General features: G+C 43.7%; 1 protein-coding gene across 9 annotated transcripts in view; it reads right to left on the bottom strand.

Moving 5' to 3' along the window:
- NPNT (nephronectin) overlaps positions 1–17,475 on the bottom strand; it is a 665,225-nt gene that overhangs the window by 626,289 nt on the left and 21,461 nt on the right. For 4 of the 9 annotated variants that reach the window (XM_050944501.1, XM_050944502.1, XM_050944499.1 and 1 more), the window contains one exon: positions 7,303–7,395. In XM_050944501.1, coding sequence (XP_050800458.1) covers positions 7,303–7,395 — 93 coding nt within the window. Of the gene's footprint in view, positions 1–1,654; positions 1,748–7,302; positions 7,396–7,583; positions 7,703–17,475 lie in introns of those variants that run through there. The other 5 variants (XR_007773242.1, XM_050944505.1, XM_050944498.1 and 2 more) reach the window with 3 other exon arrangements.

The raw sequence follows: 17,475 nt of genomic DNA on the forward strand, positions 1-17,475 counted from the left end.
GAATTAAAAATACAAGTGCATCAACATCAAATGAGGCGTTTAACAAGTCCCATTATGCTGCTAAGATCTTCATCCATTATTCCAAACTAGACAATTTTACCATTAAACCACTTAAATTCAAATGCTGTAATTATACAGTCAATACAAAAATAGCACTCTTAGCTGCAAGAAATATATTGAAAAGTGCTAAATGTAAAAGCGAGTTGGGTATTGGAGGAACTTGTGAAAGCAGGTCCAGAACACAAGCGCAGGCTGCTGAGCATAAATATTACATTTCAAAAGGGGAGAGAGGAAAAATGTAAATACAGTGGAAGGACAACTGGTGGTGTATGGTAAATCTGGGTGTGACTTGTTTAACTAGTGTAGAGACATTGCTCTTGAGGCATCATCTTGGATAAAGACTGATTTTCTGTATGCAGGCATGTTTCTTTCCCCAAGATTATGCTGTACACTCTACTTAGTTTTCTTTAATTATCCCCTTCAATGAATCCCAACAAAGGCCTAGCATACTTTTGTATAATCAAACTTTTCTTTCTACTTTTTAACTTGGACCAGGCAACACAGTTAGAGGTTAAAAATTCACTATTGAATTTACTTAGATTAGGCTAGAAAAGGAAGCCACTGACCAGAAACCAAATAAAATATTCAAGCCTTCATCACCTATACATAAAAAATAGATCAGTTTTCATTTTCAGTACATCATCAGTTTCACTTGAGAAAGAGAGCAGATTTGCACACCCTCAGACATGGTCTATGCAGTCACACCATTTGTCTAATAGACAACACAATAATAGTCAAACTATGAAGTTAACAATAGTCTTTCCCTGAAACAAAGCTGGAAAATAAATCACACTGTTATCTTCACCTGAACCCAATAAACAATTTCCTTTCTCTTGGTTTACACCTGATCTACACTTAAAAGTTTTCACCACGAGCACCATAGCTGTGCCAGCCTAACCCTCTGTGTATGAAGCTATGTCGACGAAAGAATGCTTATGTTTGGGAACGTAGGATTCTACATTGATAGAAACACTCTTTCCATAAGTGTAGGTTGTGTCTACACTAAGGTGTTATAGTAGCCAGCAGCGGCTCCAGGCACCAGCGCTCCAAACATGTGCCTGGGTCGGCAAGCTACGGGGGGGCGCCCTGCCAGTCCTTGCGAGGGCAGCAGCTTATCTGCGGGAGGTCCACCAGTCCCGCGGATTCAGCGGCAATTCGGCGGTGGGTACACCAAATCTGCGGGACCAGGGACCTCCCGCAGGCGCACCATCAAAGGCTGCCTGACTGCCGTGCTTGGGGCAGCAAAAAAGCTAGACTGCCCCGATAGCAGCATAGCTACAGTGACCTAGCTATGCCAGTATAGAAAGGAATTTAGAAAAAGCAGTGCACATCCTAAAGAACAAAGCAGAGAAGAAACAACAATAGGAAGTTAAAAGGATCATCAAAAGTCTTTTCAGAATACAGGCATACAGCAATAATAGCATCAAAGAAGTGTAACTGCATATTTGCTTTGCATGCCAATGATACTGCAGGCCTGGCTTTCACATGGCAGCCATTAATTCATCGTACTTCAGTACATTTGCAAGAACTTTTTATTATCATATGAAGCCATGCAGGTGGAACGAGCACACCACCTGAAATAAAAGACTCTCACCCCTTGAAGGCACATTTGTTGCATGATGATCCAGGGGGCGAAATAGAGGTGGTTCACTGTGCCGATCAGTTGGGCTTGTATACAGGTGCTCAGCTTCACGAAGGGGGAAAAGGCATAATAATAGTCAAAAGGCCAAATCCCTGTAACGATGTATTACTTTATTATGTCAAAAACCATCAGTGCAGACCCTACCAACTGCGTTAAGAAAGAGAGACATACCTTATGTTTGTAAGCTGGTCCTGGAACAAAAGCATTCAGAAAACCAGTTGTGGAACACATGCTACTATATTTCTTTAATCTGATATAGAAAGTCATCCTTTGTCTACTGTAATACATCACCTGTCACAGAAAACACTGCAAACATTTTATATTGCTAACACAAATCTGTGAGAGTCTTTAACTACTTGTGCTACATATCAATTCACTAAGTAGCAAACACATACAGGCCAGGGAAACAGCTACTTCTATAGAACTAGTTGCAAATTTTTGAAGAGTATGTTTTGCAAAAAATGCTGGTCATTTTACGACTAGCTTACAAAGCTGGTAAAACTTTTTTAAAACTTTCAGCATTCCTTTAACTGTCTCCAGCTACCATCTATCTCAAACACCGACCCAAACTGCAAAATGAGGTTGAAAAACAAAAACTGAAGGTCACAAAATAAGATTTTTACACAATGGGAAGGACTCTGTTACTGCTAGTACAAGGGTACTGCAATTTAGCTACCAACTCAATTTAACCTCCTAATAACACACTCATACAAAGGTGCCAGGCAACTGTAATTTAGTTTTGATGAACTAAAGCAGGAGTTAAAGGTTATACTCCAGTGCCCCTGGGAAGAGTGATTGACTTTCAGATGTAACCAGCCAGTTGAAGTTCAGCGTCCCATTATGACATTTCAGGTGATCCTTTACTTGGTTCACAAGAGGTAGATTAATATAGATTAAATATATTAAATATAATGGGTTCCGAATAGATTAAATATAATGTCTAATAACAGCAGTAACATCTTGTATTCATATAGTTACTTTCACCCAGACAAATCCAAAAGTGGTTTATACCCTGGATATATATATATATTTTCTCTGGAGATGAGTGCATCAGACCATCTATGCCAGCAACAATACACAATAATGCTTTTATTGTAGGACGGGAATTGACACACCGTCAATGGAAACACAAGGGGAATTGTTTTATTCAGGCATAACGCAGTCACTCAAATTGCAATCTGATTAGGACACCGTGTTAATGATCCTAATCTTGTTATTTGAAAAATGCTGCGAACAGGGCTTCAGTTTACAATTCCACCAAAAGACATCGAGTAGGATTTTCTTAAGCGCCTAAGGGACTTAAAAGCACAAATCCCATTGTCCTCCTAAGTTATGCAGGCACTTTTGAAAACCCTACGCCTCACTTCCAGTAACAATGTGTCGCTGGAACACTGGCTCAATACTGACTAAGATGGCCACCCACCAAACCATCTGCCATACTTCATCTAGCACCCTGGGTTTCTGGAAGGTTTTTCTGGTCCAAAGCTGTTTTAGCTCAGGACATCAGAACCTGAGGTGGTCTGTGTACCATACATAAGATACTGTAAAGCTAATATATGTTACTGTGCATCTAAAACTGTCCTGAACACTCTAGGTAAAGCTCTAAAGTGACAAAGACAGCATACTCATCAGAATAGTAAAATCACAGCATGCCATCCTTATGAGTGTTGGACCAGAGTAAAAAGTAAAGATGACACTAAAGAGGGAAAATAAGAGCAGAAATAAGGGCAGGAGAGGAAAGGGAGGGGGGACGCCACACAGCATTTATTTCCAAAGAAGTCTGTCAGAAAAGGATTAGCAAATCTGAAAATAATATATTTTAAAAGAAAAATGTATTTAGAAATCAGTGTGCCATAGAAGGATTAGTAAACATCAGGGGATATAATTCTGAACAACCGCCTGGCTCTGATATTCTCAGTGTTTCCTATAACATCCCCATCTGCTTTTTCAGAAAAAAGGCTATACAGATTTTTCTATCATTTTAGACAACTGCAGAGGATGACTGAGACTGTGTATGACATATTACTTCATACATACACGCCTTAGTCTTCACAAGTTAATAGAAGTCCTGTATTATAATTGTGTGTAATTTTCTGTGCTATATAAATCGCTCTGCATTTTTGGAGATCAGTTACACCAATGGAAGAGTTAAAACTTCAGCTACAGTAATTTAGCAAGAAGGGAATAACATTGTTTTCAGCTTTTAATTATGAATTGTGTGGGGTGTTCTAGGCAGTTTTGGATTAACAACACTGCAGGAGAGAATATTTCAATTAAAAACACGGCATTAGAATTTTTCAGTAAAATAAAAACTATTCCATTATCAAAACTTAAGCTTGGTGCCTAAATTCCCTCACTACCTCTGTAAAGGGCCAAGTGCTACATCTTTTGGACCTGATTCAGTAAAGCACGTAAGTATGTGCTTAACTTTAAGAAGTTTGTGACAAAAAACACTCCTGTATTCATACCCTGTACACTAATAATCTTCAAAGTATGCCTTGTAAAATGTCATTTGAAAACTCATAATTTGCTGGTCAGTACTGTCCTGGTAAAATATGTGTGGCAACATTGTATGTGAAATTATAAGATTTCCCTGTATGACAGCTACTCAGGTATGTGAGACAGCTACTCAGGTCTGTATCCTGAACAAAGGAATGTGTGCTCTGCTTATTTTGCATTTAAGCAGTAAACAGAGCCAACAAGCATGAAGAGAACACAAAGGAAGTTCAAACGAGTGCAAAACCCAGAAGGGAATATCCTTCCACATAGATTCTTTGGCTCTTCGCTCTCAACTAGAAATATTTTTCAAGCAAGGGACTGAAACTATAAAAAGAAGGGACAAAAAACCCACGCACTCCTCTCTCTTTCTCTCTGTCCATCACATTCACAGCACCTGAAGAGACAAAGCAATGGTTGGACTCTGGGGAAAAGGTCTTGATCTGAAAGTCTGGTCAATAACCTGTGTGGTGACACACTTTGCTTGAATCTAATATAGTTCATTAAGTTCGGCACCAGTAAGCATGTTATCTTTATTTTTCTTATAACCATTTCTGACTTTAATGTCTTATTACTTCTTCTCACTTAAAATCTCTCTTTGTAGTTAATGAACCCATTTTATTGTTTTATCTAATCAACTGTGTTCAAGATGAAGTGTCTGAGTAACTCCATTTGGGGCAACAAGTTGTGTGCATATTATTCCCTTAAAGGAATAACGGACTCAGTACATTGCACTGTCCAGGAGAGGGTTGGGCAGTACAGGACATACATTTCTAGGGGGAAATCTGAGATTGGGAGTGCACTGGGGTAACCCTGTGGTAGTTTTTAAGGCTGATGAGAACCAAGGTGTGGCTGGCTGGTTGGCTGAAGCAGACACACAGATGTAGCTGGGAGTGTGTTCATGCTGGAGACGGTTTGTGAGCAGCAAGACATTTTAAAGGATAGCCCTGGTTACAGGGCAGGGGTGAGACAGCTACTCATCAGTCTGGATTGTACCCTGTATGTCACAGAGGTGCTAAATCCCATTAACTTCAATTCAATGTACCCACATACTTAAATGCTTTCCTGAACTGAGGACTTTACCTGTGAAAAATGTCAACTGAAATCACACAATAACTGCAGGACTTTAGAGAGATGGCCTCAAAATTTGGAAATTATAGAAATCTAAAACATCTTAAAAATAGGGTAAATTAGGTTGGGGGAGAGAGAGAGAAAAAAAGTTATATTCTACTTTTAATAGGTGTTCTCTAAATTGCTTCTCCTGCTTCAAAACACTAGTGATGCCAGTGACTCTGCATATTCAGATAACAGCATCAGAATAGTGTGGACGTAGTCTTGTAGACATCAAGGAAACACTCTGATTGATTATATATTTAATAAGTAGCTTTGAAGCAGCTTGACTCAGCCCTGATACAGTATCCCTGAGGTGGCAACAGCTCAGTAAATGTTTATTTTGTTTATGAGGCCTTGTCCATTTTGAGGAAGCATAAGCATGGGATGTATGGGCAGGTAAGGAACTCTTTTGTATTTTTGTACTTTTGTAAGTCAAAGGACAATGTTATGACCAGGAAGACAATGGGTGACAACAGTCAAGAGATTGGCTGTTCACCTAAATACAAAGGGGTGAAATCATCTTAATAGAGTTTTCACCTCCTCTTATTCCCTCAATGTTGCTCATTGTGGAAAAGCACAGACTTGTGGATGTAACTAAGAAACAGTACCCTAAAAGGAGAACCCCAAAAGTGGACCAAGATTCATACTGACATCACCTAATCAGAATTGGACAGTGCAGATTCCCTGATTCAGACACAAGGTCACAACAGGAAGTCCAGTGGGACAATACCAGCCTGAGTTTCACTCACAAAAGACCAGGTAAACAAGGAAAAAGTGTGCTATTCTTGAGATTACCACAACACCGCTACTATGTCTGATATTCACACTTTCCCTTCCAAGGAAAGCAGAGACAAAGACATTGCAGACTAGCCAGCTAACCCAAGAATCATGTCCGCTAGCATGATGGTACCTGAGGCAGAAGTCACTGCCTGTTCCGCAAACTGCGGTTTCTAACTAACTCTGAAGCTTCAAAGACTATAAGCTAAAGAACACACACTTAGGGCACATCTTCACTGGCAACAGCGCTTTAACGTGGCTTGTGTAGTCACGGCTCAGTGCTGGGAGAGACCTCCACAAGGGGAATAGCTACCAGTGCTGGGAGTGCGGTTCCCAGCACTGGTGCACTGTGTACACTGGCACTTTGAAGTGCTGAAACTTGCAATGCTCAGAGGTGTTTTTTTTCACACCCCTGAGCGAGAAAGTTGCAGCACTGTAAAGTGCCCGTGTAGACAAGCCCTTAGTTTTCTAAGTAACTTTATTATTTCTGTCTCCTTAACAGGACATTTGAACATCTGTGCAGGATGCCTGCCAGGAAAAAAAAAATACTGTCCTAGCCTTTTTAGGTAGAGGTGTGTGTGTGTGTGAGGCTGAAACATTTTGTACCTCGGGGGAGCAGAGATTAAAAAATCATTTAATCATTTGTGTTGTGTCAGCTTTGTGATTTGATTACTTGTTGTGCCAATGCAATAACTTGACCAGTTCTTCTTCTTAAATTGCTCTCTTAGTAGTTAATCAGTTTAACGCTGTATTATTGTTAACTCCTTGATTTGACTATTTATAATATCAATATTCATCATATTGTTTACAACTTTAGAGAAGTATAAGAAATTATCTAACTTAGCACTAACACACAAAATCAGTTTTCTCTGATCAACTGGTGATGAGGTATAAGGCAGCCTAAATTAAAGGGACTTTAATTAAATACACACAGACCACTGGACTCAAGTGCAAAGAAAACCCTTATTATCATTACACGTTACATCTGTAAAAGACCTAGAAGATGAAGTCCATTATTCTGCAAGAGCAGGATATACAGTACATTCCCTTTATGAATGCTATACAGGTATACTCAGTTAATTGTTTATAAAAAGAAAATTTAAGCCGTTATGCATAACATTATTTAACTTTTTTAGGATAAAAATTATTCTGTAGTCTCATGTGCAGGCTTTTTTTATTATTATTTAATTAAAAATTTTCTTTTATTTTCTTACCTTGGTTGCAGGTTTTTCCAGTATACCCTGGGAGACATTTGCATTTGTTTGGTCCAATACATTCACCATGTTTGCATCTAGGCTGACATATAGCTGCAAATAGAACAACATATATTATTGTTCTGATCTAATCAACAATAATATTTTACTTTAATGAAAGCAGCACAAATACTATTAATACCTAGCCCCTGTACATCACTTCGTATTTTAACACCACATTGCTCACATAAAGTGTATTTTCAACACTAAAAACAAATAAATATCAGGAGACTGACCAGTACCGTAACAGGGCGAGGCGAGTGAGTCACTTGCCTCAGGCGCACAAAGCCGAGGGGCCCAGAAAGCAGCGGGGGGGGGGGGGAGAAGCCACTGGCACGGCCCCACTTGCCCCCCCACCCCGCACCTCCCTTGGCCCCGACTTGCTCCCTGCCGCCTTCCTAGCCTGGGAGCAGAGAGTCCCTGTCTGTCCCTTGCAGCTCCATGCTGCCTCCCTGCAGCAACTGCTGCCGCAGGGTCCTAGTGCCCCCCATCTCAACTGCCAGGGCAGACTGACTCTGAGCCTCCCCTCTCAGACCCTTTCAATTTCCAATAAGACCCTCCACCAGCACAGGGGATCCCCCCGCCCGCAGTCACTGCTTCTGCCCCATGCTGGGCAAGGAGGCAGCCCCATCCCTCATCCCTAGTGAGGCTACAGTCAGGGGCAACAGCAGGGGAGGAGGCGCACGCAGCACCCCCCGGCACCCACCACGGAGGAGGGGAGGGAGCTTCCTGGACCTGAGAGGGGCCCTAGGAGCACATGCAGTGACAGTGGTGGGGGGGTGAGTGTGCTGCTGGGGAGGGGGCAGGAAAGGGAGGGCTCCTCCCCCAGAGCTTGCTGCTGCTGGCAGGGAAAGGGCTGGGGGGAGTCCTCCTCTCTGGCCCCTGTCCCAGAGCAGCCTGCCTGCATCCCAAACTCACTCCCAGCCCTGCCCCACCCCAGAGCCCACCACCCCAGTCAGAGCTTTCACCGCCCACACTGCACCCTCAATCCTCTGCCCTGAGCCCCTCCAGCACCCCAAACACCTTATCCCCAGTCCCAACCAGAGCCCTCACCCTCCACACTCCTACTCTGGCCCTGAGCCCCTCCCACACCCCAAACCTCCCAGCCCCAGAGCCCTCACCCGTACTCTCACCCTGAGCCCCTCCCACACCCTAAACCCCTCATCTTCACCCACAACCCACAGCACTCACCCCTGCAGCCCATCCTTCTGCACCCCCCCATTCCCAAACTCCCTCCCAGAACCTGCACCTCCCATCCCCAAACTCTTTCCCAGAGCCTGCACCTCAACCCTCTGCCCCAGCCTAGGGCCTGCACCCCAGACCTCCCTCACCCAAGCTCCCTCCCAGAGCCTTGGGCAGGTGGAGTTTGGGCAGGGGTCAGTTCTGGGCACCACCAAAATTTCTACAAACCTGACACCTCTGATCCTGCCCTGCAGACCTGAACTCCCAGCATTCTCAGGACACATGCTAATCCCTAGTGGCCACTGCTGATATCCAGCACCTCTTCTCCCCTGTGAGTTCTTCTCTGGATTGGAACTGGACTGGAACCAAAGATCATCTTGGAAGCAACTTTACCAGCCCAAGCAGTTAGACCCCCTAAAATCACAGGCTCTACTGCCGCCATTTCATTCATTCTTCGGCAGCAGGCCCTTCTCTCCGAGAGGGACTGAGGGACCCGCCACCGAAGAGCCGGCCCTGGGGGAGGGCGCAATTTTATATTCTTGCCTCAGGCACAAAAATACCTAGTTACGGCTCTGCCCTTCTGAAATTAAATGCTACAGTGTTGGACCGCTGTGGTGTTTTCCCTGTCACAGGCATGTTAAATTTAATTATATTATGGTCACTATTACCAAGCAGTCCAGCTGTATTCACCTCTTGAACCTGATCCTGTGCTCCACTTAGGACTGAATCAAAAATTGCCAATCCTTTTGTGGGTTCCAGGACTAGCTGCTCCAAGAACCAGTCATTTATGGTGTCAAGAAACTTTCTCTCTTCATCCCATCCTGATATGACATGTACCCAGCCTCTCTAGTCTCCCTGAGCATTTCACAGTTAATATCACCATCCTGGCCAGGTGGTTGGTAATAAATCCCTATGGCTATATTCTTACTAATAGAGCATGGAATTACTATCCATAGAGATTCAATGGTACAATTTGGTTTATTTAAGGTTTTTACTTCATTTGATTCTACTCTTTCACATATAGTGCCACTCCCCCACCAGCACAACCTGTTCTGTCCTTTTGATATATTTTGTACCCTGGTATTACTGTGTCTCATTGACTATCTTCATTCCACCAAGTTTCTGTAGTGCCTATTATATTAATATCATTTGATACAAGGCACTCTAGTTCACCCACCTTATTTAGACCTCTAGCATCTGTATATAAGCACTTAAAAAATTTGTCACTTTTCAGCTGCCTGTCATAACATGATGTAACTGAACGGATCTTTTTTTCCACAGTCCCTAATAAATCTAAATCCCCTGCTCCCGACACCCTTGTCTCAGCCACACATTGAGACCCTATAGTTCTGCCTGTCTAACTGGCCCGGCGCGTGGAACTGGCAGCATTTCAGAGAACACTACCATGGAGGTCTGGGACATCAGTCACTATACCTAAGGTCTTCATTAGCCTCCTTAAAAACTGAGGCAAAGTATTTGTTTAGGTGTTGGGCCATGCCCAGATTATCCCCATCCTCAATGCTTAGTGGTCCCACTTCTTCTTTACTTTTTTTTTTCTTATTTATAGGGCTATAGAAGCTTCTCTACTCATTTTTTTCCTTGCTGGGGATGCAGGCTTCAGACAGCTTCTGCAGCTTCGACTTCAAGTAATTTCAAGCCTCTACCACATTCAGATTCTTGAGTTCTTCGGTCCAGTCCACTTCCCTAATTAATTCTCTTAATTTATTAAAGTTAGCTCTTTTGAAATCAAGAACTCTTGTAGCAGATCTATTTTTGTTCATCCTTCCATTTAGTTTAAACTGAATTAACTCATAAATAATGCTACCTTTTAGTCAAGGAGTAATTTTAGTAAAAGTCATAGACAGGTCATGGGCAGTGAATAAAAATTCACAGCCTATGACCTGTCCATGACTTATACTATCTACCCCAACTAAATCTTCGGGGGCAGGGGTGCCTTTGGGCACCGTGGGTGCTGGGGGGGGGTAGGAAGTGTGCATGGCCCGAGACACCCACTGGTGCTGGGCAGGAGCAGCGGCACATGGCCCAGGACCCCTGCTAGTGTTGGGGAGGAACGAGAGGGACTGACATGTTCCCCACTTGGCTCTGCGCCTCCCCAGAAGCAACATCCCCCTTCCTCTGTTCCTAGGTGAAGGTGTGGCCAGTGACCTCTGCGCTCTGGCTTCACACCAAGCACCAGCTCCACAGCTCCCATTGGCCAGGAACTGCAGCCAATGGGAGCATCTGGGGGCAGGGCCCAGAGGCAGGGCCAGTGCACACAGAGGCCCCTGGCCATGCCTCCACCTAGGAGCCAAGGGATGTTGCCACTTCCAGGGAGCGCCTGCTCCGAGGTAAGCGCCACCCAGAGCCTTCGTTCTCTCCTGTGCCCCAACCCCCAGCTGAGTCCCCTCCCACACCTGCTGGGAGAGGGGGGCCCGGTGGCCCAAGACTGCCCAACAGTGGCTCGTGTGACTGGCCCAGAGGCTGCCCAAGCTGCTCACACCAGCCGCTGCAGAAGTCACGGAGGTCCCAAAAAGTCATGGAATCCATGACTTCCATGACAAACTCGCAGCCTTACTCATGATCACTTGAACCACTAGGATCCTCTTCAGCCTGAGGTCCAATACCTGTATCTTAGCTCCTGGCAGACAGCAACTCTTCTGTTCTGCGGTCAGCTCTGTCTGTTCTTCTTAATAGGGAGTCCCCAATCACACAGACCTGTTTTTTCCTGGAGGTGATGTGATTTTTCTGGCTGCCAATCCTTTTTTATTCTCCCTTGTAATCTTCTGCAAGTCATCCTGTATCCTCCTGGGGCTCTGAACTCTGGGTATCTCCATCAGCTTTTCTCTTTTTATAGGACTAACCAATCTTCTCTTCTTCCTTGCTCTCCCCTCCTTCAGTTACAGCCTGCTGTGCTCCTTCTTCATTCTCCAACTTAGCAAACCTGTTCCTGAGCTCTATTTCTCCTTCACCAGCCAATCTTTTCCTCTGCCTGGTCACATGCTACCACTGACCACTTTCCTCACCCAGCAGTCTCCCCGCTGAGTTCTTCAGTGCAGCTTGCATCTGTAGGTCTTGACTTTTCCCTTCAGTCTCCTCTTGCCTTTGCTCCATCATCTGAGTTTCGAAGGGGGTTCAAGCAACCATAATTTCCACCTGCATCTTCAAGCCTCAGATCTTCTCTATCAGGCTACACTTCTTACAAAGTTCTTTTTAGGTACCCGCCCTAGGATCACGTACATCCCACAGCTTCCACATCTGGTCATCTTCATTGTCTCTTCCATGGCTTTGGTCACTACCACTGCTGCCTCTGTACCTGTCATTAGCCTTCCCGCCTAAATTCCTGTCAAGAGGAGTGTGTTGGGGGGGGCAAACACACCTCAAAACAAAAAACCACTGTATTCCCACCCCAAACTCTGCTTACAAACTCCCTTGTTCACAGCTCTGTTTGCTGCACCTTTACCACTAGCAGACTGTTTGGTTGCCTTTACAGGCCCACCTTACATCAGGGAAGACCTGCCCTCAATCAGGACTCTGCTTCTCTCACAGTACACTGCCTCCTACCAGCATCTACAAACTGAACAAAGGGGAAAAAAAAAACCACGTAAATCAGAAAAAACATACCACGCCCACAAAAACCTCGCTCACTGCCCCTAAAGACCAGCGAATTATTCCTCCGTTCTCCTCCAACAGAACCCTCACTCAATCTCCCCTGTTTACAGCTGTTTGCTGCACCTGTGCCACTGATCCCATGCCATCTGATTAAAAGATCACAGAATTTGCAGTTTACACAATTGCACCCACTAAAGCAATTTAGAGTGGAAAGAGTTTGTTCTACCTGCATCCATAAATCACAAGTAATGCTTGTACTCTACCACCTGGAAACTGGTTTGGTTTAAAATGAAGAAAGAAAAAAACCACCACCATTATCTGGCCTGTGACGTTTCTTCTCCATTCCAGAGAGGGCAATAAGACCTTGATCAACATTCTTTCAATTTAAGATTTGTTTCTGATACAGAACATTACACTTAATGGGTTTCTCTGACAGATTGGTAACTGACTTGCTGCCAGATCTGTCCCAAAGAGCATGTGAGTAGCAATGTTTTTTTTTAGCTGCCACTTTATTTGAAAGGCATAGGGGTCGCTGTTAGTAAAATGCAAGATGTTTTCCTCCAAAGAGTATCCAAAAAAATACAGTTACAGAAATTAGATTGTTCTGTAGTCTAGGACAGGGTGACCAGATAGGAAGTGTGAAAAATCCAGATACTTTTTTTTCCAGCGGCTGGAGGGGTTGGGTGGGGTATAGTTGCCTGTAACAAGACAAAGCCCCTAATATCGGGATGTCTGGTCACGCTAGTCTAGGTCAACATCTTTTAATTAAATAGCTTTTTTCCTGTTTAAAAATGCTTATTGTTGTGATGGCGTTGAAAAATGTACACCAAATGAGAGAGAGAATATCATACCATCCGCGAACCAGCAAGCCTTAAAGGAAGCATGCAGGGCTGGTGCAACCATTTAGGCGACCTAGGGCGCTAGGATTTGGGGGGCGCCATTTTCTTTGGCAGGGACTGCGGCAGCCGGATCTTTGGCCACCCCGGTTGCCAGCGGCATTTAGGCAGAGGGAGTGCGGGGAGGGCCACCTGCAGCAAGTAAGGGGGGGCTGCACGCAGGGGAACTCCGCGCCCCAGCTTACCCCTGCCCCGCCTCCTCCCTGAGCACGCTGTGGCTGCTTCACTTCTCCTGCCTCCCAGGCTTGCAGCGCCAGTAAGCTTAGGCACCGCAAGCCTGGGAGGAGGGAGAAGTGAAGCAGCGACGGGGTGCTCATGCTCGTGCGCGGAGCAGGGGTGAGCTGGAGTGGGAGGGTGCCTCAGAGCTGAGGGTGGGGGATGGGGAGCTGCCGTGGGGGGGGGAAGGGGGGCGCAGCACAAGGTGGAAGTTTCGCCTAGGGCGCAAAACATCCTTGCACCGGCCCTGGAAGCATGATACATTCCTAAAGTGAATTCTCTAAAATTCCCAAAGGCAATTATCTGCCTAGCCAATTTTTGTTTAAAGTAGTGCCTTACTAAGGGAACTGGCAGAAAGTATGTTTTGATTAAAGAGTAGTTGAGACCTCATGGAAAAATAAAAATATATTCTACTGAGAAACAATTCTGCTGGCATCACATTTATTTTGGCATTTTGGTTCCCTTTTTATTTTTTTTAAATTAACAAGGACACTTGCATGAAAACAGGATCTTTGTTGCTTTATACTTCTACGTTCTAGTTGCTAACCATATCCATCTGTTTGTGACATCACAATCATTTTGTGCCAGTAACAAAGGGTGATGGTGATGAAGAAGCAAAAGGGCCTGTGGGATCAATTTTCCTTCCATTAGAATCAATGGGAAAAGTGACTTTAATGGGAGCAGGACTGGGTCAGTGCCTTTAGTTGAGCAATGAGTGGACAACTGCTAAGCAACCAAGATCCCATTTTAATGTAAATTTTAATAAAAGAAAGATATAATATACTGATATAGTATCAATAGAAAATCTGCAAACAGGTTTTACATTAGATTTCAATGGATCTTGAAAGAAGATTCATGCACTGAAGGAGGATATTTCTAGATAACATATCTTTTAAAAATATTAAGTGCTATGGCCATATCCTTAGCTGGTGTAAGTTGTCAGACCTCCATTACTGTATCTCTTGACAATTCACACTAGCTCAGGATATGGCCTACCAGGATGACAAACGAATTCAGCAGAGTTATACTATTCTAAGTGTGAGATGAATCAGGCTTTTATCTTTGTTAAAACTCAAACATGAAAATGTTTACATATTTTAGTGAAGGAATATTTGATTCTTAGTATTTGTCTACATGGGGACACTCAGGAAAGTTAATTCGACTGAATTTTTAAAGTGGATTAGTTCAGTGGTTCTCAACCTGGGGTACATCAACTCATCTAGCTATTTGCCTAGTTTTACAACAGGCTATATAAAAAGCACCAGCAAAGTCGGTATAAACTAAAATTTCGTACGGACAATGACTTCTTCATACTGATCTATGTACTATACACTGAAATGTAAGTACAATATTTACCATATATTCCAATTGATTAATTTTATTATTATATAGTAAAAATGAGAAAGTAAGCAATTTCAGAAATAGTGCAGTGTGACATTTTTGCATTTTTATGTCTGATTCTGTAAGCAAGTAGTTTTTAAGTGAGGTGAAATTTGAGGGTTCGCAAGACTCCCAAAAGAGTACAGTAACCTGGAAAGTTTGGGAGCCACTGGATTAGTTAGTCTGCATTCTGAAGTGAATTAAGATAAATGGAATTAAGGCCACTTTAATTCTGGATGAGAAAGCCAACGCTGGGGCTTAATGCAGTTTAACTAATCTACTTTAAATTCACACCCTACGTTTATTTGGATGAACTTTACTAATTATCCCTGTGTAGACAAGACCTTAGAGAAGAGGTCCTGTAACTTTATCATCCAATGCTGCCGTTTTCATGTGGTTGTTTGCTTTGATCCTGCTTGAGAGGAAAGGAGGGTGAGGTAATATCTTTTACTGGAACAATTTCTGTTGGTGAAAGAGACAAGTTTTCAAGCTCCATAGAGCTCTTCTTCAGATTGGAAAGGTAATCAGAGTGATTACCTTTCACAGAAGTTGGTCGAATAAAAGACATTACCTCACCCACCTTGAGTCTCTCATATCCTGGAACCAACACTGCGAACAATAACAATGAAAGATATCGACGGAGGCGGTTCTAGACATTTCGCCGCCCCAAGCACGGTGTCATGCTGCAGGGGGTGCTCTGCCGGTCGCGTGGCTACAGTGGACCTCCTGGCGACCGGCAGAACACCTCCCCCCCCGCGGCATGCCGCCCCAAGCACGCACTGGGCGTGCTGGGGCCTGGAGCCGCCCCTGTATATTGAGCTAGTCAGTCAACCAATCAGCTGATATTGCACTGGAATGTGGTCATAGCACAGAAAACAGAAGGCATAAACTATGTCATTACACTTAAATGCAAAAAAAACCTGCCAAATAAATTATTTGTAAGATGAAAGTCAGACATTAAATATGGAATGCAGGTTCTGTTATTAAATCAAATCTGCTTTTAACTGCTAAAATACCAAAACATACATTCATGCTCAAGACAAACTAAGTATGATGTGATGCACATTTCACATATGAAACAAGTGTTTGGAAATCCATATTTGACATTAAACACTATGCATGAAGAACGCAGTTTATTAGCACATATTTTGTGTATTTTAAGCCACATACAGTTGTGCTTGGTAGATGAAATTCAATATGATGTTTTGATTACTTTTGTGTGTTCACGTTCTTAAAGAATTCAGAGGAAGTCTCACAGCAGCTGTAACTCAGCCATCCTATGCATACAGTTTATAGCATTTCCACCACTGTTCAACACATATTTCTGCATAAGGCAAGGAGAAAAGGTGGACTTTGCAGCACAACCCGAAGGCTGACAAATTCAGGCTGTTACAGATGGAGAAACTGAATTCCAAAGGGCCACAGTCTTCACAAGCTGCCATATAGAATCATAACAATGTTTTATAATCACCTTTGTGTGGAAAAGCAGCATGAGAAATTTAAGTCCAAAGAGTAATTTTGTTCCATAAAGTCAAAAGCATCTACAAAATACAGTTTTATAATGTAGACTGATTCCTTAATAGGATTTCTATTTTGTACCTGTTGCTATTACTATAAATTTCAATATCAACTGCTTCCCCCAAAATTCCTTCTCTGCAGGTTTTGAAACTGACATCCCAACAGGTAGTACAGTACAAGCAAGGATATATTATTTGCACACATTTCGTAAGAAATTTTATCCTCTCTATTTTGAGCTTCATTCATTGAACCTGTTTGCACTTGGCTGAAAAAATCTTGGACAGCTGAATCAATCCATTTTGCAGTGAAAATAAGCCCGTCAGTGACTGACTAGCCAGATACTACAGTTGAAAAAAGGCATAGCACTAACTGTCCCTTTTAACTTGACCAAAGATCTATGTATAAATGTTGGTTTAAAAATGTTAACAGGTTATCATAGTGATTTCATAAAATGCTTGTGGAACAAGAATTCACATGACTATTGTAGAATAGGCTCAGGCACAGGGCCGGCTCCAGGGGTTTTGCCGCCCCAAGCAGCGGGAAAAAAAGCCACGATCACGATCTGCGGCAATTCAGCAGGAGGTCCTTCACTCCCAGATGGAGTGAGGGACCCTCCGCCGAATTGCCACTGAATACCTCAAAGTGCTGTCCTGCTCCGGAGTTGCTGCCCCAAGCACCTGCTTGATAAGTTGGTGCCTGGAGCCGGCCCTGCTCAGGCAAACCCATTGTTGCAGTCACACAGAATTAGATTCTAAACTAGCCTCCAAGAGAGATTACTCCTGAGAGAATTCTGTATCAAAGAATTAAAAATTCTGCACACATTTTAAAATCTGTATATTTTATTTGTCAATAAATAAATGTGGAAGCTCCAGCATGGCAGTGGGGAGCACAGGCCACTGGCTGCATGGAGGTGGGAGATCACCCTGCAGCCTCCTCACTCCACCTCCTTGGAACATGGACTCAGAAGTGAGGCTGCATCCGAACCTGACACAGTACAAGGGCCAGGCCTGCTCCAGAAACACCCCAGGGCCCTGCACCTCCATGTCATGCTCACCAAGATAGCGAGAGTGACAGTCTCACATGCATGCCAAGCCCTGGCCCCAAATGTAGAACAGGCAGGCTCAGTCCAACAGGATCCAAATGTGGAGGAATCCCAGTATGGGATAAGAGACTTCTGTGTGGGGCAATCTGGGTGCAGATGGCTTGGTGTGGGGTCCAGGTACAGGAGGGATCTGGGCTTGTTGTGGGGTTCTGGGTGCAGGGGAATGAGACTCTGCAGTGAGGCCCAGGTGAAGGTGGTTGGGGCTCAGCGAGGGCGGGAGGGGTGTCTGGG

Source organism: Gopherus flavomarginatus, chromosome 3, assembly GCF_025201925.1.
Source record: "Gopherus flavomarginatus isolate rGopFla2 chromosome 3, rGopFla2.mat.asm, whole genome shotgun sequence".
Classification (NCBI taxonomy): Eukaryota; Metazoa; Chordata; order Testudines; family Testudinidae; genus Gopherus; species Gopherus flavomarginatus.